This window comes from Photinus pyralis, unplaced genomic scaffold (genome assembly GCF_008802855.1).
Source record: "Photinus pyralis isolate 1611_PpyrPB1 unplaced genomic scaffold, Ppyr1.3 Ppyr1.4_LG8, whole genome shotgun sequence".
NCBI lineage: Eukaryota > Metazoa > Arthropoda > Insecta > Coleoptera > Lampyridae > Photinus > Photinus pyralis.
This window is the reverse complement of record NW_022170819.1, coordinates 16,335,687-16,358,373: the sequence shown is the minus strand read 5'-3', so window position 1 is coordinate 16,358,373 and position 22,687 is coordinate 16,335,687. Positions and strand designations below refer to the sequence as shown.

At 37.3% G+C, this 22,687-nt stretch overlaps 1 protein-coding gene across 6 annotated transcripts; it reads right to left on the bottom strand.

Moving 5' to 3' along the window:
- Nucleotides 1-3,744: 3,744 nt before the first annotated feature.
- On the bottom strand, nucleotides 3,745-21,760 carry LOC116178646 (zinc finger and BTB domain-containing protein 14-like). 6 transcript variants are annotated; one of them, XM_031498209.1, is made up of 9 exons: nucleotides 20,852-21,026; nucleotides 15,001-15,462; nucleotides 14,798-14,951; nucleotides 14,579-14,679; nucleotides 14,352-14,524; nucleotides 14,132-14,303; nucleotides 13,834-14,086; nucleotides 13,710-13,775; nucleotides 3,745-4,548 (listed from the first exon to the last, which is right to left on the bottom strand). In XM_031498209.1, exons 1-9 carry the CDS (start codon nucleotides 20,915-20,917, stop codon nucleotides 4,232-4,234), a joined length of 1,764 nt encoding a protein of 587 aa, XP_031354069.1. In that variant the 5' UTR covers nucleotides 20,918-21,026; the 3' UTR covers nucleotides 3,745-4,231. The 6 variants fall into 6 exon arrangements, with proteins under 6 accessions (XP_031354069.1, XP_031354070.1, XP_031354067.1 ...); XM_031498210.1 differs by having other exon boundaries at nucleotides 3,746-4,548; nucleotides 13,825-14,086; nucleotides 14,834-14,951; nucleotides 20,852-21,024; XM_031498207.1 differs by having other exon boundaries at nucleotides 3,747-4,548; nucleotides 13,825-14,086; nucleotides 20,852-21,017.
- Between the last annotated feature and the right edge of the window lie 927 nt (nucleotides 21,761-22,687).

Here is a 22,687-nt window from a genome sequence, read left to right as displayed (position 1 = left end):
AATCTATACACAAATGTTAAATTGTCCAATTTTAATAGGTGACATATAATTCCGAATACCAAGCACCTTCCTCTACCTCGTGGTGACTTAAACAACGTATCATAGGAATTTAAATAGTACTTTTTTCATTTCCGATTTTTGGCTCCACTAATTATTTTAGAGATAAAGTCTATTTAGATTTTTTGTAGAGAAAAAAATTACGAATCCATGCATATTATATAGCTTTTAATTTTTTGAACTATGAAACCAAGAAATTGGATAACTAAACTCTGGCGCTTTTAAGAAAATCAGTGGTGCCATGGCAGTTTGACATCAAACAAAGCCAACTAATGGCAAATACAGGCGCTTTTGTTTGAATTCATATAATTCCATGGCATTACCGATTTTGTCTGTTTACAATTTGACTTGTCTTATCCATGTACTTAAATGGCCAAAAAGATGAAATATATATTATTATTATTATTATGGTCGGTGTTTCTTGTGAGAACTCAGGTTTAGCCTGGTTAACTAATCGCACGGATTAAAATCAAGTAACGATTAGTGTGTGTGTGTCTGTGTATGGTGAGGTTTTTGTGCTAGGGCGTGTAATTTTATTGGGTGGACCTGTCTTTGTAGTGCATGTTGCGTTAGTTGTATTTATGGTGTTTCTTTGTTCTTGAGGTTGTATTTGAGAGGTTGCTTGGGTTTTTGCTTATTATTATTATTATTATATTATTATTATACCGATTTTATAAACGCGACGGTTTTTAATTTTTAAATTTTTACTATTTCTGAATTTATAAAATAGGAAACAATAGTATATACGGATTCGTTTATTTTTGTCTCTACCCCGTATATTTGATCATGCTATATTGCGTCATATTAGCCAATTTTCAAGAGCGAGCAAAGTGGGTTCCAAGCACTTGCCCCCCCTCTGGTTCTGCTATATAATCAAATCACTGAACTATAATTATACTGGAACGCTCGCTCCGTCGGCCAGCGCGATCCGAGAGAGAGAGAGAGAGCCACAAGGGGGATCTCTGTTCTACTCTCGCGAATGCATAGAGCAGCCTATTTGATATGTTTTGAATTTATATTAATGACCAGTTTCCCAATGAGCGACAGTGACAGAAATCCCCCTCGCATTTATCTCTCTCGGCGCACTACGTTTTTATGACAGAGACCGCCAGTGCGCGTTCCAGCTTCCAGTCTAATTATAGTTCAATGAATCAAATTGAACTACGTTTAGTCTCAGTATTAATATCGATGTCGAAGTGATAAATAGTGAAATCCGCGCTCGTGTTATAAATATGAATACCAGTAAAAGTGATAAAGGGTTTTCCAATAAGAGGTGTTATTTTGATATTCAAAGGAAAATGCCATTTTTTAAGATAAATGATCGGATATTTATTACATTATAAAGAGGAAGGTATGCCGTTAATAATGGAAAATAACATCAGCTAAATTACCACCATCACCACGTACGCCTACAGGACCATATCCTTTTTATGAAATTTTCCATAACCAAATGGCAAAGTGGCTGCCCTATGTCCTCGATAGCCCCAATTCCATCTTTGAGGTCTTGAATCGATGCTGGGATGTTGGCGTAGACCTTGTCTTTCACGTGGCCCCAAAGGAAGAAGTCGCAAGGTGTCATATCACAAGATTGTGATCACCTCTTCGAGAAATGACACGGCCCGGAAACTTTTCCCGTAAAAGATCAATGGTTTCGTTGTTTGTGTTTGTGTTGAGGCGTGTATCGTTCGATTTTTATTAATGGCGTAGTTTCTACTTGTCTATTGTCAAAAAATGGCAGCTTCAAAACTGACATCTACCGAAATGGTGGGCTATTCAAAATAACACCTCTTATTGGAAAACCCGTTATATAATAATTCAATTTCAACATCATAGGTCATATCTAATATAATTACTCAATGGAAGTGGAAGGGCGTTGCAGTGTACTTAACTCCCCCCTCCCTCCCTTCTACTACATAACACAAAAATAACGGCAACGTTTAAAAATTGCCACCGAAATGGATGTTCCCTCCAAAAGTTAACCAGAATTCCGCTTAAATTTGAAATCGAAAAGTGGCAAGTTATCAACGGTCCAAAATCGGGCCCCTTACGTTATGACCTGAAGTACAGTTATTTATTTATTTATCGTATGGGTAGCACTCCTGGGTTACAGACGTTTTCAGATCGCTTCAACAGCATCTGTGTGACCATTGTGTGTGACGACACATACTGTCCTCACGGTGAATGTTTGCCCAGCGGTAGGATGCGCATTCGTCCGAATTTAAATTGTTTGAATGCGCGCGATTGCGTATCCTCAGTGGCGGCGTGAGGGCTAATTCATATAACCGCCGAATCTAAATTTTGATGTTTCGATCTCCACAACTAACAATCTTAAAATTCCGGCGATGCGATGTGTTCTATTTTGAATCATTTGACGAATATACAAACGTAAATGAATTATAAATAAAGATTGATATACGTATTAATTTTTTTTTCTTGTAATTTTGCGACGCCACTGGTAGGTAATTTAGACAACCGACCGCTGCCGAGCGCACGATATACCTGCGCGACACGAGGTAAACACTCGCTGTGAGGACTGTAAATAAGAATTGATGGGTTACAATAAAAAATAAACTCGTAGGAGCAATAATGGAACTGTTGTCAATGTATAAGATAGTTTGCGATCCATAATAAAGCATGATAAATATAAATCACATACACAAAGCACGATTGCAAAAACTGATTAAAAGCAAGTTGCAAAACTAACGAACTGGTTGGAGTACAAGCAGGTAACAAAGCAAGGTAGGTGTACAACAAGTGACTCATCTTTGGTGCAATATTCTGTTAAAAGCAAGATGGAAAATTACACAACCTTGCTCTTTAAATTAAACTAACGACAAAATATGCGGAAATCAATGAATCGCAACTCATATATCGCACATAACTTCTAAACTGAATAGTCTTTGTTAGCAGAATCTCAACCCCGAGATAGGTAACTCGCACCTCGTTCGGGGTATCCGAGCCTACAGTTGAGGTCAATCTCGGCATTAGGTATTGTAGCTGATTTGGTCAGGACACATATCAACCAATTCGATAACTTCCACATATTTAAAATAATGATTGAAATTTATATGAATATTACGTCTGGTATATGTAATCAAAACATAAACATACATTGACTTACATATTTACATTAAAAGAAAAAGATTTGGAAACAATAAAGGTCAATTTAAATTTTGCATACAAAATACATCATAAATAAATGCAGATTACTACCTGCTTTAAACAATACAAAAATAACAACAAACTTATACTGCACGATGCGTTCATGACCACCAGTAAAAACAAGATGGCAAACGTAACAAGCGTTCATTTTTTTCCCCTTCTAAAAATTGCACGGTTGCCAGTTCAAAAATGTGGGCATCATCGTAGGTTGCATATACAGGGTGAAACCTCTTAGAACAGCCATAAGAAACATCAGTCAGCTATCCACTGAAAACACAGGAAGTAACGGGCGATCAAAAATGAGTTACTGTCAAGTCGCCTTTGGAAGTACGATTTCCCATGTAAACAAAAATTCCAAAGGTGACTTGACAGCAACTCATTTTTAATCGCATAATACATTGGTGGCATGACCTGGGAACTAGCCAAGACGCAAGCAAAAATTAAATGGGTGGTTAAAAAACTGAACTGAAAAATAAACGCACTCTTTTATATATTTACTGTATTTCTCAAGCACATAAATTGAAATAACATCACATTATATTAATTATCAGTTCTAAAACTATGATATATATGGCTGTTCAAATTCAACTATCTAAATCGATGCAATATGGAAAATAAATTCTGGATTGAATTCGAATAGCAAACTATCTAATTACCACCTAATTACTGTACACAATATATAAGTCAAATTGTTGAAATGTAAACTTTTTCCAGTCAAATTAGAAATCATTGCAGCATGCATATTTGGAAAGAAATGTTCAGGGAATATGAGACTGTCAAGATCTCCTTACAAACATCTAATTTGACTAGAGTAGTGATTAATTAACTGTATCACATAGAGATTTATTCATTTAAAAAGAACGCCTGGGAACGATTTTGAAGTAAGTGCAAATACTAAATTATACTTTGACCAAGTGACTTCCAGTTTCAAGGACTAACAGTCTTTTCTTTTTGCGTAAATCTTAAATTGCAACAAAGGAACTTTGACAAAGAAACTAATCACGAACACGAATTAAGGACTGATCTGTTCAATTTTCGCCATTAAACTGGAATCGATCGGTTCGATGGTAACATCCTTTGATAACAAAATGGGTTTGCACGACGTTTCTAAGTTCGCCGGCATTATGCTTAAACTATCGACGGCGTTATCGTCGCTTGCCAGTTGCATTCCGGAGTTAAGCTCGATGAGCGGCTCTATCATTATATGCTCGGTGTGTTCGTTGTGTAACGAGTACTGATCTTTCTCTGGTATATCGACGCTTTCTATTTCCTCGGGCGGTGTAGGCGATGCGCATTCTTCCTTAATTTTTGGAACACTTGGTGTTTCTTCTAAAAGAAAAAAAAACAGATTGAGGCCCAAGACAAAAGTTACGTGTAAGAAAGCACTAAAATTTGCGCCCCCGTCCGCCGCGCTAACGCCTAAATAATGGGAACTTTTGGCAAGAAGTTTTTTATAAATATAGAGGTCTATATCCTTAAAACATTGTAACGTAAATTTAATTACTTATTTACAATTAATTAACAATACATTTATAACAATGTTGAAATGAATTGATTTATAACACCCAAATATTATTTATCACTCACATTAACACAATTTTTAACAGTGGGAACTATTTATTACTTCGGTGTTGAAATTGGAACTTTCCTGAAACGCAATTCGATTTGCTTATATAGCCAACTCGAGTATTCTGGAGTGCTCCCAAATGGTCTTGAACATTCTAGAACAAAACACATCACATTTCCCGGAAAGATTACATCATATCCGCCTTTGTTCTTTATCGCCGATTACTAATCTTTCATGGCGCCTCGATATCTATCGAGATTTCTGGAATATTCGGTACATAATTTCTTACTATATATTTTTTCAAGTTATGTTATATCGTGATCGTTTGATCTTAAAAATAGAAAACGCCGTCTGTTTTACATCCGTGATTCGGCAGTCATTAACTTCCAGTGATTTTGCACCCCTTCTTGTCTGCACCGTAAGCGGAGGATTACACCGCTTACGCCTAAAGCCGGCCCTGATCAGTAGTAGTATCACAGTCATTATTGACATCAACAAACCCTTAAAATAATCGTATGTTCTAGCTTGCAGCCAGTCGACAAAAATGTCACAAATTCAATAAAATTGTGTCTGAATCAAATAAACTTGAAAAGCTGCAAAGATGTTCGCTCAACTTTGCAAATCAAACAACTATCTGTACTACGTAGACCACTTGGTAACGGTCAGAATGTTACATACACAGGTCGATACGCTAATACCTTTTAAAGTTTAAACGGTAATAAATCACATTTCTTTTCATAACAAATTTCATACAATTTGTCAATATATTTTTATAAGGATTTATAGGCTCAGTATTCGTTCCTCTCAGTCCATCTGACTAAGTACTCGTTCAGACCAGACCACCGGTCTCGGGTCTTCAACGATTTTACCGGAAAACAGTTGCCTTCTTCAAACTGCTCCTTCATGTTACCACCAGGAGTGGTGCAAGCGCATGAGAGAGAAAGAACGCTCAGTTCCGAATAAGCATCGTGAAGTGGTTAGCTACAGCACCTGAAAGCTAAGGTAGACCGCATGGAATTTTAAGTGCCATCTTCCGCATATATTGATCTCTTATATTCCTAATTTGGGGATTCCGAAGCAATTAATTTGGACAGGATGCACCTATCAATGCTCCTAGTGAGGATATAAATTTGCGTTCTTCCTTTCTTATCGTAAGTACCGCCATTTGCATTTCATGTACTTAGAGTGTACCTTCTTTAGGTCGGCTGTAATTTGTTATACTTCAATTTCCATCTACGACTAGCCCTCTTATATAATAGGTATGGAAATTTTATGTTATCAAAGAAGAGGGGTTACCTTTGATTTCTTTTAGGATTCAAATTTTTAGTTTCAGGTGAACTTCAATTTTAAATCCCAGACACATCTTACATTACATACGATACATACATTTAAGTAATTTGTGAACATTAATATGTTTGCCATCTCGGTTAAGTTATGATCAAGTTTGAAATCTTGTCTTGTCCTTCCTTCTGAAGGGGTGGCCAATTAAGTATACCTGGTATAGAAGCAGATTACGAGTAGAGCGAGGTCCTTCAGGCATTAATCAACTAATTATATATACCAAGCCCTGCTACTTGAGAGGTCTTTCTATTTTATAGTTCCCGGAGAATAGTGAGAATTGAGCTCACTTCTTGGCGTCAACTGCTAGCTTTATTGCCTTATATGCTTTACTTGTACTTGGCCCTATACGTGCGAATTTTTTCCGAAATATCGATTTAGTTGGTAGAAAGTTGTTTTAAGAGTTTTTTGAGTAGTGTAATTAATAATTTTGAATATATGGGGGAACATTTTGTATTTGTGTCATACACTATCCTGTGCATCTTATGTACAGGGTGGTCAAATAAGAATGCGAGGTACTGTATCTGGGAACCTGTCCATCGTAGGGGCTTGCGGTAAAAAAAATTTGTTACTAAAACGGCCACGAGAAAAACCTGGAAAATATTTTAAGTTTCTGCAATGGCCGCTAGGGGGCGTAACTGCAATCTGAAAAATTCCGCTATATTAACCTAACAAAAAATGTCCGGTTTTTGAAGTTGACGATAATTGGAACCTTTTTTGTTTGGCAATTTTTCCTGTATCTCTAAAAATGAAGTGGTGGGGGGTATTCAAAGGTTTCTGTAAAGAACACCCTGTATCTTCGAAACGAATGAGCCGATTTTAACAAACTCGGGTTAATTGAAAAGAGTTATTCTTTGGCTACAAATATTATAATATTTGAAGTTTTGTTAGTTTCACATATCGCCGCTTGAGGGCTATTTTCGACATTCCGACAGAAATGGTTAATTTTCTCAAAAAAATTAAATGCGTTGGTTTGGTTTTTTTTTCATGAAAAAGTAGCTAAATGATGCAAGCTAAACAAGCTCGCGAAAACCGCATTTAATTTTTTTGAGAAAATTAACCATTTCTGTCGGAATGTCGAAAAAAGCCTTCAAGCGGTGATATGTGAAACTAACAAAACTTCATATAGTATAATATTTGTAGCTGAAGAATAGCTCTTTTGAACTAACCCGAGTTTGTTTAAATCGGCTCAGCCGTTTCGAAGATACAGGGTGTTCTTTACGGAAACCTTTGAATACCTCCCACCACTTCATTTTTAGAGATACAGGAAAAATTGTCAAACAAAAATTGTTCAGATTATCAAAGACCCGACATTTTTTTGTTAGGTTAATATAGCGGAATTCACAGAAAAATCACTTTTTTAGATTCCAGTAAAGTCACTAAATATAGAAAGTACCGCAATCCATTGGGCTCGTGTGTTAGAGAGAGAACGCATGATTTTTGCCCAAAAATGGCGGAAATTACCAGATTCTAGTAACTTTAATGTTAGGTATTGTTCCACCTGTTTGGAGATATCTGTATATATTTTTCATTGAACTATATATACTTTGTTTCAAGGGTGCTGAACCTTTCGTCACACTATCTGACGTCATAGCAAAATTAAGGCAGGTCGTAAATTAGTAGTTGGTTTACATATTGTCACATTGACGTTTCAACTTATTTATTAAGGTGTCACTATCGTTCATCATTATTAGACCGCCCAAGTTGACAATCACTTGTAAGGCATCTGGTTCTGATAGGTTTTTTCCTGTTCTTAGGTTTTATAATGGCTAAATGGTCATGTATTTTATGTAGAGGAAGTCCGTTGGTATGAATTAAACCTTTTCAACCGTTTGTAATCACCTCATGTAACCGATTCTTTGCACATCCAAATGGATACTGCCAGAGCATCCGAAACTCTTTGAGATGAAGTGTATGATGGTTACAGAAAACGCATAGGAACATTTGTAACTTAAAGTTTGTTTAGGCAGTTCGTAAATTAATATTTTGTTTACATAATGTTGATGTGAAATTAAGTATGCTACCAATGTGAAGAATACGCGTTAAGTTGCGCGAATTTTAATGACCCTTAACTAGCCATTTGCAGAAGTAGAATAGGCCATGGTTTATCGGTAAGCCTTTCGCATTTATACATCTTACAAATTTGAGATAAAGCGTAGTCATTATACCACTGGCTCATTGAAATAACAACGCATACATACAGTTTCTGTTCTTTTGCCACACAGTCGAGATATTCGCATAAGGATCTTGAATATCTTCTGATCCGATTTATTTAAAAAAAAACGCAATTGTGAAAGAAAACAGGTAGTGAAGAAAAAAACTCTCAAATGTTCATATTCAAATCGTATGTACAAAAGACAAAAAGCGACACTACACCACAAATCCATCTTCTGATCCTGCATGGAGTATTAGGTATATACCGGACCCCTTCACTACTTCTTTTTCTAACTGTTTTGAGAGTACCATCTTGCCAGCTTCTTCTAAAAGACCCTTTACTGTATATCCAGGTTTCGTCTAAAACCACAGGTCGTAATGGAAAGAGTGAAGTTTCGTTGTGTTTAAAGTCTCTCAAAAATTGTAGTCTTCTTTGAACTGCATAGGGCTGTTCCATTAAAAATAATCTATTGGAGACGGTGCATCTCCGCCACGTGAATTTCAGTTTCTTCAAACTGCGGGACAAAGAGGTACCAGATATTTCTACGCCATCAAGTCGTTGAAGATTACTGTGTAAGGAACGGAGTGTAACATTCTCACCTATAAAATCAATTCAATACCTAAGTGTTCTGGCGAACATCTTCATTCTGTGTATCGGTTCGTCATATTTACCTAATGGTAACGGGAATGACCTAAATTCATGATATGAGCGAATCGAACCATTATGTGGTAAAATTTTTAAAATACTTGTCTATTAACGGCGTTGCTGCACTGTCGACTTGCCTAAGCGTTTTTAACTTTGATGATATTTACTTCACTTTTAACACAAACTACCTAATCAACACTGGAAATCTGTCTATAACGAAAATCGTTTGACGGATTGATATTATGACAGATCAATTGGTTTATTTGTCACGACTTACGTTAATGACGTAATTTTTTTGTCTCAATCGATTTAAATGTAATGAAGAGAGAATCACATTTATGACGTCAGGTTCAGCACCAGTGAAACAAAGTATACTCTGTAACTGGAACAGCATCGCCCGTAATCAGCCATTGCCAGGGGCCGTGGCGAATTTTTGTGAGAGAGAGATGGGTAGAGGTAGGTATCCCTTACCTTGTTCCACTCATGTGGGATGGTTTACGGTCTATTCAGTATATCTTCCGTTGCACGTCATTACCTGAAGAAAACGACGTACCAACGTAAACTTACTTTCGTTTATTAGGCAACACATTAAGCATGTAGTTTATTTTAGCCGCAACAATTGGTAGCATTTCGCTATGTTGTCGCGTTTAAATTTGTAAATTTGACAGGTTGCTTTTGGTTTACTTTTCGTTTGATTTGATTTTGATTATTTTCTACGTCTTTCGCTGTGCATTGGTTTGAAGAGAAATTACTGAAGAATTTAGATAACCCGTCAGTAATTGTGTTCGATAATGGGAAAACAGACAACATTAAAGTGTAGTTAGGTGATCATAATGTGCAGTTCTCCGAAAATGATTTTACAACCGAACTGTTGAAAAGGTTGCACAGTAAGTACCTTCGCAAATTATTTGATGTTATATAAATCTTGTTGATACTTTTAGGAATAAATCAGCTAAAATGTACCGCATAAGGCATTGACCACTTAGCCGAGCAATACGGTTACTTCGTTTTACGATTACCACCCTATCATCGCGTTTTTAATCCTATCGAACATATTTGGGGCATAGCGAAAAATTACTAAAATCGACACATTGGTAGAGATGGACGAAGCATTGAAAATTGCATAAACATGTGACAAGAATCACTACAATGGATAACTTCCGAAACGTGGCGCAATTCAGTTAAGGATACGGAAACTGTAATACACGAGTGGTACGAAAGATAAAAGCAATTAGATCTTGAAAACGTTGCTACTATTATTATAAACTTTGAACACGAAAGCAGTTCCGATGATTCCGATTAATTTGAATATCATCCATCCAGAGACATTGAGAGGGGAGATCGGTGATCGACGAGTGCGCATCCAAGAAAGGGTGCGACCTCATGGGCGCTGCCATTTTTACACCCTTTGTGTCATGTTGTGTTTATAGTGGTGTTATTTTAGCGTGTGTTCGTGTTTAGGAGAGCTTTTTTCGAAGTTTAAGTGTTTATTTTGTAACGTCAACGTCACTGGCATTTTCTTTTGTTCATTTGGATTGAGATATTAGTTTCTTCCTACGGAGCTGCTGCCGAATAGAGTGTAGTGTATGAAGATTGCGTTAGATGTCTCTGGGTTGCGTCAGTAAACCTTTATAGTCCTGTTCAAATTTCGCGCTTCAATGGGTGTCAAAATGGCAGCCCCCTTGTTTTGTAACTTCGCGCAGTTTCATGCGTTATCTCCCCTCTCAATGTCTCTGCATCCATCACATCACATAACCTGTAAAATTTTATATTTAGTACTTTCTCTGTAAAAGAGATGCTACATTTGTACAGTTCATAAGTTATTAAAGTATATTGTGTGTATATTGTGGTTCCAATTAACGAAATGAATAATAAAAATGATTTTAATTTTATTTAAGGTGTGGATTGTTCACACAAAGAATGCACTGTCTTGTTGACAAGTGACATAACCTAAATCGCTCAAAACTAGATTTGGCATTATTGCATAGTAATTACGTCACAGAAAATGATGACGTGCAACGGAAGTTATACGGAATAAAGTGTATATACGTCTTTCGCTATAAAAACCGGTGCACGTCATTGATTTATGAATCAATTTCAGACAAGTTTTCTATAGATTTCGCACACTTGTTTTTTTTTTGTACATGTTGCAGTGTTGCAACATATGTCTAAAATTGATACACAAATCAATGACGTGCAACGGTTTCTATAGCGAAAGACGTATACTACGTCTTACATTTTGCTTATTTTTGTCTAAAATAAGTTATTAAGAGATTTGCAAAAATGGTCATGAATTATGTTGCATATACGTGCAATCATTTTTATAATAAAAATTCAAATATTCAATTTTATGGGTACGTTTTGATAACATTTTTTAACCTCGACGCGCGCATTTAATATTTTTGCGTATGACGGCATTTGCACCGCTCAGATTTCTTTACTAATGTACCTCACACTCATTTATACTGTCCTTATGAATGATAATTCTTCTTTCCCACTCTTTAATACTAATTCAATAGGGCATTCCACTCGCTAGAGAGCATCATATGAAGAAAAGCGTTAACGCCGCCAAAACCTATAAAGCCGTTTTGACTTACTAATTTGAATATGAAGTTCCTTATTATTTAATTTTTCACTGAACGTTATTATTGATACTGCTCACTAATGGGGCGAAAAATACCTTTAAGGATTGATTTTTTTATTTATTGCCGATTCCTTCGGCCTACAATGAACTGTACATTAGGAAGCGTCAAAGTGTAAAGATAAAATATAAAAGCATACACATATCGCACAGGTATATCACAAAAGTTAAGAGTAGAAAATATCACGGTTTGCATTTTCTACATCCATATCCATCCACATATGATACTGCCGATGGCACCACCACCACGTACAACTGGTGTATTTGGTAGTTACGTTGGCGGTGTGAAGGTATAGTTCCGAAAACAAAGGATCCATCGGGCTGTTGGAAAAATTCCAGTCTCGTACGAGAAACAAACGTTCCATAAGACCAGCATAAGACATTCGTGTCAATTCGTTTCCATCTAATGGCAATGCGGTGACCACTACGAGTAAATTGATTCCTAAACTCATTTTATTCTAAAAAAAAGTGCTTTTTTTAAATTTACGTTTACCTCGACGCCGTAAAGGGTACGTTACAAACGAACACAACCAATGTTTATAACTTTATTTTACATTAATAAGCAAATGGAATGCGTCGAGCCACCATGAATGACATTAGTTGACATTATACTTGTAACTTCAAGAATCAAGTATGTGAGTGTGTGAGTGAGAAATGGCGCAGTTTACCACATTATTAAGTATATATTTTAAGATATTCCATTAACAAATAGATATTGGCACTTATAAAAGCATCGACAAGCATTTATCTTTATCTTTCTAAGACCCCAACCTCCCAGTTTATTTACTTATCTGTATTTTTAACCAAATACGTGTGATCGGTCCTGCATATGCAATACAAAACAACGTGCCAGACAAGGATGAGAATACCTACGTTATGCTGGTTGCCTAAAATCATTGCGGCACGCGATTTTGGCGCTGATGCCGTTCCAGTTACAGAGTATATAGTTCAATGATATTTTTATAAAACATGACAGTACTATTAAGTTAGGTTATAAAAAATTACAGCTATTCAGATTTTATTTGTCAATTTTTTTAAGTTGGCAGCAAATTTGCCCAAAAATGGCGGATGATTGCGGTACTTTCTATATCTAGTGACTTTAGATTCCAGATTGCAGTTACGCACCCTAGCGGTCATTGCAGAAACCTAAAAATATTTTCCAGGTTTTTCTCGTGGCCGTTTTAGTAATAAATTTCTTTACCGCAAGCCTCTGCGATGGATCGATTCTCAGATACAGTACCTCGTATTCTTAGTTGGCCACCCTGTACATACTATGTACATTCATTATGGACATAACTATTTTATCTCCACATGTACCGCTTCATAGTACGCTTGAACTAAAGTAAGTCTGGCGATAACAAGAAACGTATTGGGCAAAGTGAGCGAGGTTGCCACGATCTCTTCGGACCTAAAAGTTGCGTTCATTTCATTCGAGTCCGCTGAAAAAGTAAAAATGCGGGTTTTCTATTGGTTGTTGGGGCAAGCCGGTCGAGATCATTGCGTTCCGAAAAGGGGACTCGTTTCGGTTCGGCCGAGATTCAAATAGCGAGAGCGGGCATTCTAGCTGATTTTCGAACGAACATGTACCATCATCATTGAGTGGACAGCGCCTTGTGTGATAAATAAAATTTTGTAATAACGGCATGAAATTTAAAGACAACTAACAAAACCTAGTTAATACATTGGGCAAAATTAATATCAACATATCGGAGCATTTGCTTATTATTCATGTGCTTAATCACTATCTCGAGTTTTAATTTTGCGAAATTGAAACCGGTTTGCTTGGATTCTTTCTTCTGCCAAACTCTACATTCTTCACGAATATAAGTTCAGAGTGGTGCAAAAAGTCAACGGTAACAATGAACCGATCTGTTAACATATTTTTAAAGGAAGCTGCATTTTCCAAGGAGAGATATGTCAATTTGTTACCAGAAGAGAATATTACCTATGTCAATAACTGTAAGTTATTTTAATTTGATTTGTATAAAGTGGTCGATTATTTTTAGGAATTTGCATAAGGAATTTTGTTCGAAGTAATTTTAATATTCCTAAAGGAATCGACCCATGAAAATTATTCACATGAAACAGATTTTGTATTGTATTTATTGATAAGGAAGAAGGTAGTTACAAGCTCTGCCACTCACCTGTTACAATAGGAACCTTCCGCGGCCTCCCTCTTTTCCTTTTAGGCCCGAAGACGACCGGAATCTCTAGAAGAGAGATAAAGACACAAGCTTACGCGCGAGAGGGAAACTATACCTGTAATACCTGTAATCGGACGCTTTCGTGGCCTACCGCGGCGTCGCTTCTCAGTAAGTAAATCTGACGGCTGGCCGATCTCGTCGCGAAACTTTTCCTGTGGCGATACCCTTTTTATAATTTCCGGTTTTGGCTGTATCTGTCGGAGCGCGAGAGTGCGATACGACGGAGTCTTTCTCAGTTCATCGTCCGAACGAGACTCAACTTTGGCAATTTGGGGAAGCGCATTGACTGGTTGTACGTTTGTTGCTATTATCGACACCTGAAATGCGCAAATAGTTTTCGCCTAAACGCGTGTTAATCTTACCGGCTCCAGTGGCATAAAGTCGTAGCTGCAGCCGTCTGGATCGTGACTGGCTCGAATGTGTTGCTTTAGTTTGTCTTGACGCGCGAAGCTTTTGTTACAACTCATGCAGCCGAACGGTCTCTCGCCAGTGTGCATGCGTCGATGTCTCGCCAAGTGGGAGGAACGGCTGAAGCTAAAAAAAGTCGTGTTGTAGTAACACTCATTGAAAACGCACTACAACGACCTGCTGGGGCAAAAGTCGCATTTGTGGGGTTTCCCCGTTATGATGTGGGTTTTCTGATGGAACACTAGATCCTTTTTGGACTTGCATTTGTAGAAGCAGATTCTGCAAATTAGCGCCGACTTACGTAGTCCGCCATCACTAGACGACCTATTCGGGACATAGTCACAATCCTACCAAATAATTAATTTATTTTAAATATTTCGGCCTGAAACCACCATACTCACACTTTCATCAGATGATTTATCATCGTATAATAGAGAATCGTCTGTTTCAAACCATTGGTTATCTTCTTGTAATAATGGAAGCCTCTCTTTTGGAGCACTATCTGCAACATTGTTAACGGTTTTTAAACACAAAGAAACGCACAGTTTGCGCATGCGCAGACAAGCTTCAACAAAATTAGGTAACAGATACTACCGAACCAATTGTTGTGTGATACTAACCTGCACTGACAATTTTTAAGGAAGTTCTCGACTCACCACCATTTCCGTTGAGCTTCACATAATTTCTGGTGTCATTGAAATTACTCGACTTTTGCAAATTCGGCTTTTTGTCACTAAATCGCGCGTTCGAAATCGAAGCGGACGTCTGTTTGACCTAAAATATTGTTCTCGTCCAAGATCAACTACAACATTGCGAAACTCACCTCGTCTTTGGAGGTTACCCGCTTGGTGGCTATTGAAACTTCGCTATTGTACCTGGTGAACTGCTCCGTCGGACTGTTCGATGGAAGATTGTCGTATCCGTTATTTTGGAAATTTTCGAAACCCTTAATTTCGAGCTCGGAAGCGACGCAGATTAGGTTGTTCAGTGAGCTCGCCGGAATATCGATGAAGCCCTTGTAGATATAATCGAGAATCATCTGCATTTCGTTATACTGCACACCGCGCATGATGACCACTGGATGCTTGCACGGATTGTCATTGAAGATTCGTTCAAAATACGGACTGCACGCGGATAGGACGAGCTTGTGGGCGCGTAGGAGACCGTCGCGACACGCGATCGTTACGTCCACTAGCTTGTTGTCTTGGTACAGGACTTGAAATAAGTTGCTGACGTTTTCCAGGTGATTGTCCCATACGAGATGGAGGGCGTTGTTGGGAGTCATCTGGAAAAAAAATACTACAATAGGAAATTGTTTGTTTTCAAAGATACTAAAGGAGTAAGAATTGAGATAAGAAGGTATTGCGGCACTTAACTGTGCAAGGTCCAATTTTGGCAGTTGGCCCGGGGTGCGAAGTTATATTTTGGAGCCAGACCAGGCCTAACCTGAACACAAATTCAACGAAAACAAATCGGTTAAGTAAACAGGTCTCCATCAAAACAGGTCTGTTTATTAGAAATAGGCCCATTTAATTGACCTGTTTCTGTTGAATTTGTGTTCAGGTTATAGTCTAAGCGGTACATATTAAAAATCGAAAAAATCTGACGAACAATGCAGAAAGCAAGCCACTTGTCATAAAGGATGTGTATGTCCAACAGATCGATTTAACCCGCAGTACTCCCTTCCCCCACCCTGTGGAACCAATATGGCGGCCATTTAGGAAAAAAACTGCCACTGACTAAAAAATATATATTTATATTTCAAGGATGGCATGCGAGTGATCGTTTAAGGATAATTTGAGGTCGCTGATTTCAAATCTGCGACAAAAAATCAAAATTCAAGCAATTTACACTGTAATTAGTCATTTAAATATTATAAAAATACTTCTTCCAGTTAATATATTTTTTTTGTTTTAATGTCGATCTAAATCATAAAATAATTGTTGGATAAATAATTAGAATTTTGATTTTGTAAAAAAATACATTTTACTAATAAAAAGGAAAACCATCTTTAGTTTAAAAATACGTAGAGGGTGAAGGAGGGGAGATATGAAAAAATTTTGCGTTATGCGCGATTTGCCAGGCGAAACCGAGCTATGGACCGTTACAAATCAGAGCGAGCGGAGCCGAGCGTATGTCTCATCAAATCCAAAAGGTATTACCAAAATTAAAAAATCTTACGTGCAATTATGTGCAGACCTGGATTCAAAACAAGTTGAATGGAAATTTTCAAAAAAATGTCACTTTGTATAGGTGATGTTTCCAAAAAACAAAAGTATCCCTCAAAAATCCAAAAAAATTGTCGATTTAGTCTGCTCAATATCATTTTCTTACCGCACCAAAACTGAAACTGAAAAATTGTCTTTGTTGAACAGTGAAAAGTGCGAGGCGAAGCCGAGCTATCGACCGTTACAAATCAGAGCGAGTCGAGGTGGGAGAGCCGCCGGAGCCGAGCGTATGTTTCATCAAAACCAAACAGTGTTATCAAAATTAAACAAGTATAAACTGTACACAACTCTGGTGCAGATAAAGCGCATTTTTTTAAACCGAAATAGCTTTTGTTTTGACATCACCAATGGATATATTTCTTGCAGAAGTCTCAATCGCCCTTTGTGAGTACCCTCTTCCGACAATCCGTTCTTGAGGCATAGGGGAATATGCTCGATCACGATAAGAGGTCGAGGAGGAGGGCTATGGTTGGTAGAAATTAATTCCTTTCGTTGAGACCTTTCACTTGAGTACCATGAAGGATAAAACTAATTAAAGCTTAAATTTATTACATTTTGTTTTTTTGACCTCAGATTTGAAATCAGCGACCTCAATTTATCCTTACAACATTACTCGCATGCCATCCTTGAAATACAAATATATATTTTTTTAGTCAGAAACAGATTTTTTCTTAAATAGCCGCCATATTGGCTCCACATGGCGGGGGAAGGGGGTGCTGCGGGCCAAATCGATCTATTGGACATAAAAATCGACCATGCCAAACGGCATGCTTTCTGCATTATTCGTCAGATTTTTCTGTGTACCGCTTAGAGTATTAGGGATCTGGTCATGACTCTTAACCGGTTAATAACCCATTAGCAACAACCTTCAGCATGGGGCGAATGAGCTTCAACTTAACGCATGCGTAGATCTCAAGGTCAAAGCACCTCGAGCCAACTGCCGAAATATAGCACCCCCGGCCAAGTGTCAAAAATATGAGACTCCCAATGTAACTTCCGAAATGACCTTGGGCCAACTGCCAAAACAGCTGGAGCGGATCAGTTACCGAAATATGATCCCGCGCCCAACTGTCAAAATATGATCTCACACCCCGGACCAACTGCCAAAATTAGGTGAGCCATTCAATTTTTGAAAAATCTTTGAAAATAACTTTGGCATCACCGAAAAATATCAAATTTCATTTTCATTTTTCCCTAGCTTAAACTGTTGGAAATGGTCGGTTCCCAGGAGCACTTCGGAGAATCTGAATCTGGTATCAAAATTTCCATAACCCGATAAATGTACTATGCGATTAAAAAAGAGTTGCTGTGGAGTGAGCTTTGGAATTTTTGTTTACATGCGAAATCATATTTAACTTGAACTTCCAAAGGCGACTAGACGTCAATCCTTTTTTGATCGCCTGTTAGAAGCTACAGGCTAGTACTTTATTATTTCTTATGGACGCCATATTGGATTTTTACGGAATAAGACAGAGGACAAAAAAAGAAAAATAATGACAGTCTATATATACTTTTACACAAATTTACAAGGAAAATTTTAAAATCAAATGTTTTACATTCATCCACGGATAACTAGATTTTGCTAAATCAACATGGCTATGATATTCGTTCAAATGAATTTCTTTTTTGTCCTCTATTCATTCCGTACTAATCCAACATGGTGTCCATAAGAAAGTAAGTAGCTTGTAGCTACTACATCTAGCGTACTATGGAAATTCTGAAAACAGATTCACTTTCTCCTAAAAAAGTCCTATAGAAGGTGGTAACGGAAACATTCCGCTCTTGACCGTTTAAGCTAGGAAAAATGAAAACAAAATTTGACATTTTCAGCTTTTCGGTGATATATCTCAGTTATTTTCAAAGATTTTTCAAAAACTTCAAACGCGTTCTTTTAGTCACAAAAAAGGCGAACTTTGCCCCCATTTAACCTACACTGTATCTCTCACCGTTATGGACACCCAATGGTGAGCCACCATTTTGCACCACCCTGTACGGTAAAAAGTTTAATGTGTAGCTACCTTTATTTCGCCCCGCTGAAAAAATATTGAATTTTTGTGTACATTTTGTGAGGGTTTTTTGATTTTTTTTTTAAATTTTTTGAACCTTTTTTTAAACTTGAACTTTTTTGTTATTGCTTGGGGGGAACAACTTTTTGTTAACTTGACAGTGCTATGAAATCACAGAAAGACAACTCAAAGTAGCGATTATAGATACCAATAACCCTCTGGGTAGGCTAACGGCTAACCAGGCGGATATGGTAAAAAAATCACCTGGTCAAGGTTCTTGACCACTATCTGTTCGCCCTAAAAGGCGCTACACTAGCACCCGCGTTCAGGGGCGAGATCGTAAGAATATCGTGCGAGAACAACCAATCCCTTGAGTGGTTGGCAACCTTCTACAATTGTGGGAAAGGTTCATATTATAACCCAGCTAGCCTCAGATAAGAGGATGTTTCCAGCCGAGGTGCTGAGAGACGCCCACTTTAACGGAGCCACCACAGCGCCAACTGGCAATTGCCATGGAGAATGACTGGGCGGTTGCCAGTCAGATGGTGGATTTGGTGAGGGTAACCTGGGCGGTGAAATAGTTCTCGGCATACAAATCGCCAGGATTGGACGGCATAATACCGCCCTCCTGCAAAGGGGACGGGATGCTATTGTCATCTACCTAGTGAGACACGCATACTCCCCAGGAAGATCTACAGAGTTAACCCTGCCCTGAGTCGTAGGGCGGATTGAGAGATCGCTGGACTAGAAACAGTTCACACTGGCAGATATAGATATAGAAGGGGCTTTTGACAAAACAACCTTCGAAACAAAAGAAATAGCTTTACGATACAAAGTACTGACAGGATGCCCCCAAGGTGGGTTGCTATCACCACTGCTCTGTCGCCTCAATAACAGTGGCTACTATACGCTGGGGTATGCGGACGATATATCCATACTAATAACCTGCAGAGTCTATGCAGACTCCTTGTTCATCAACCCGACAAAAACGGACCTAGTTCTCTTCACAAGAAAAATAAAAATAGAGGACCTTGGAACTCCCCTACTATTCCAAGAACACCTCTAATTTTCAGAGTCAGTGAAATATGTAGGAATCACACTTGACCAAAAATGGAATCGGAGCAAACATGTCCAGCAGCTCAAAGCCGAAAAAGCAAATGGGGTTTTCGAATAAGAACAAACGCACTTAGTTGGATTGCTTCTGTTTGTATTAAGTTTAACAAAAAAATGGCACAGAGTCCCGAAAACCGCACGTCTCTTATCTTTAAAAACAGCTGAGTTGCTCTGCAGTCTCAACCAACATAGCACACAGGGTATATTTTCATGACTGTATGATTATTTGTATTTTTTCGTTTTATTGTATTATTTTGCATACCTACTTTTTATGTTAATAATAAAAAATCAAAATTTTCTTAATGTTAACTTTTTTATGATATGGCCCGCAGCTTAAAATCGCCCTTGGCGATAAATGAGTTTGACATTACCATGCACATTGACCAACCACAATACAAAACTATGAAAGACCTGAAATCTTACCAATCGTGATGCTGTGATGTTATTTTTGTAATTTTGAAATTGGAACATTTCCCAAACGCCAGCAGACTGGTCAGAAAAGTTGGCACACCACCAAGTCAAAAGATTTTGTTATGAGTATGAGATTGGAGTGCAAAATATCCTCGAAAATATCATTTTTCTTGCAAGTCAAAATAATAGTCTTTCATTGGTCACAATTACAAACAAAAGATCCCTCATTGCCTAAACATTGTTGCTTTTATCCCCCCAAATTTTCTCAATATAATATTTAGTAAGTCTTCATATTCCGATTGGAATTTCATTATATTTCCAAAGTTCCTCATCCCCCCCAACATTGTTTCTTATTCTCTTAAATTTTTCCATTTCATAGTTACCTACTTCTTCTGCAACAAATAAGAATTTCCCATGTGATCCTGATACCACTTACAAAATTTTTATTTTATTGCCTACATTTCCAAATGTTGGGGATTAAGCAATGATCCAAATTGACTATACACTTACAAAACATCCACGACCAAATCCGCATCCGAAACCATGGTCCTATTCCACGTTTTTGAAGATGCTTGGCGAAAATAATTAAATGTCAAGTGACAAAAATATCATGGGGTTCATGAACCTACCTAGTGAACCTATGGGGGAAGCTAAAATTATATGTTAGTGTACAAGTTCTGGTAAATCAAATAAAACTAGCACTAGCACTACTGCCCATCTACGAAGGGCAGGAGTCCTACCCTGAGGGCCATTAATACCTTCTTATGCTAGACTAGTGTCCGATTCCATTTGTGGTGGTTATCGACGTTACGGTCAATAAATCAGCAAATTTCAAAAACCTTGAGTGTCTCGACCGACATTTAGTTAATTACGACAGTTTCAGTCGACACAGAGAATGTGGAATAAAATCACTTACACCGGTCTCCAGTTCAATACTAAACGTAGCGACATTAGTCGGGTGACTAGTCCAAACTTCCTCCATCGCATCCGACTCCGACCGTTGCAATGTCGTTGGATCGGTTTCCGCAGTTACCTTACACAACAAAAGTCAAAATCTGGAACGGCCTAATATTAGGAAGTGGTGCTTTGATTTTACAAAACCTTTCGAGAACTGCCACAAATTTTACCTGGTCTGCAAATGTCAAAAATTACCTGCTTTGGATTGTTATGGAAACGGTGGCGTAACCTTGGCTGACATGATCAGAAATATTTTTTCTTTTCAGGCCACTAATCAACAATGAGAAATGAAATGGAATGGAGTCCCCGCACCTCCGCCCTAGATAAATAATTTTACAACAAAAACAAACCGATAACAAGCATAAAATAAACAGGAAAAAATACATATGATTTTCGTAAATTTATTTAATTAATTAAATCCCAGTGGCTGCAAAGCGTAAGCGTAATTTTCAGGTTATAGCACTTTAGCATATAACAAATAAGGAATAACCTACTAATAGGATTGTTTATTAAAAATTAAAATACGACATAAATTTCAATCAATATCAGTATCCGCCAGATCCCCCCTCTAAAAATAATTTTTTATTTTTAACCCCGTCCCGTGTAGGTTATCCATATATTTATTATTTAATATTACGTCACACCTACCTATTTTCTCCGTTTTTTTAATGGACGAAACAAAATCGCAGGAATAATTTAATATTTAATACTCACCTTTCATCCGCAGAAATCGCTGATTATTTGTGAAAAAAACCGAACATTTAAGTGCATTAAACTGTAAACAACGAACAATAGCACAGTGTTATAGACGGAGAGACGCGCTTTAGCTATTGACTACCCCCTCAAATGCGCCGGTTCTTAATAGCCCAGCCATAGGAAGCTGGGAAGGTGGACGTGCTCTCTTATCTAAAATTATTTACTAAAATATTCCTCGCGCATTTTTAAATTTTTCTAAATTAAATTCACATTTTTTGTAATTATATGTTAATTTTTTTACTTTAGTGAGGTTTTTCTATATTCCCATTTTTTCTTGCTATCTGTGTCTCACTCTGACACGGGAATTTTTATAAATCGCTCTTCCTCTTGGATTTGTAGCCGCCTTCAATTTTTTTACAAATTCGTTGGCGATATTTCTTTATTATTAACAATAATAAATTTTAAAAAAAATTGTTATTAATTGAGAAAGCGACAACAATATATTAATTAAATTAACGCCATGTTTCGAGCCATTGGCGTGGTGTAGGATTTATTGATTTTCTCGCCAATAAAAATGTACCCATATAATCTTACCACTTTTTATTTAAGAATATTTTTTATGATCTACTTCTACTTAGTAATTTTAATAAGGGAGCAAATTAAATTGAAATGCAACTGTAAATACAATCTTATACTTTCAAGGTACGGTGTAGTAGGTATTGATTTAGTTTGATTCTCAAATTATGCGAAAGAGGCTAACCTTTGGGGTTACACTTAATTTAGAAAATGATCCGGTATGAAGTTTAAATATGAGACGATATGGCAACGCAAATTAAATTACGTGATTTGTTTATAAAAAATTAATTATTGATCTAATTCAATATTTATGACTTACTTGCAGGCGCATTTATAACGCATTTAAAAGACGAACGCGTATTTCGTTATTTATCACTTCGATATCGATATTAACACTAAGACTAAACACAATTCTATGTGCTTACATAGCAAACACAAGTTAAAAAATCATTATGCAAACATAAATGACGAAAGCGACGAGATACAATTGTCATTAGTTCACAAAGCTCAGGATGGTTTCGTT

Excerpts from the sequence above, each read along its gene's own strand:
- LOC116178646 (XM_031498207.1), bottom strand. The coding sequence starts at position 20,917 with ATGGAGGAAGTTTGGACTAGTCACCCGACTAATGTCGCTACGTTTAGT. Across the intron at positions 15,463-20,851 it reads GTATTGAACTGGAGACCGGT|ATGACTCCCAACAACGCCCT; the intron begins GTAAGTGATTTT and ends TTTTTTTTCCAG. Across the intron at positions 13,776-13,824 it reads TCCGATTACAGGTATTACAG|AGATTCCGGTCGTCTTCGGG; the intron begins GTATAGTTTCCC and ends TCTCTCTTCTAG.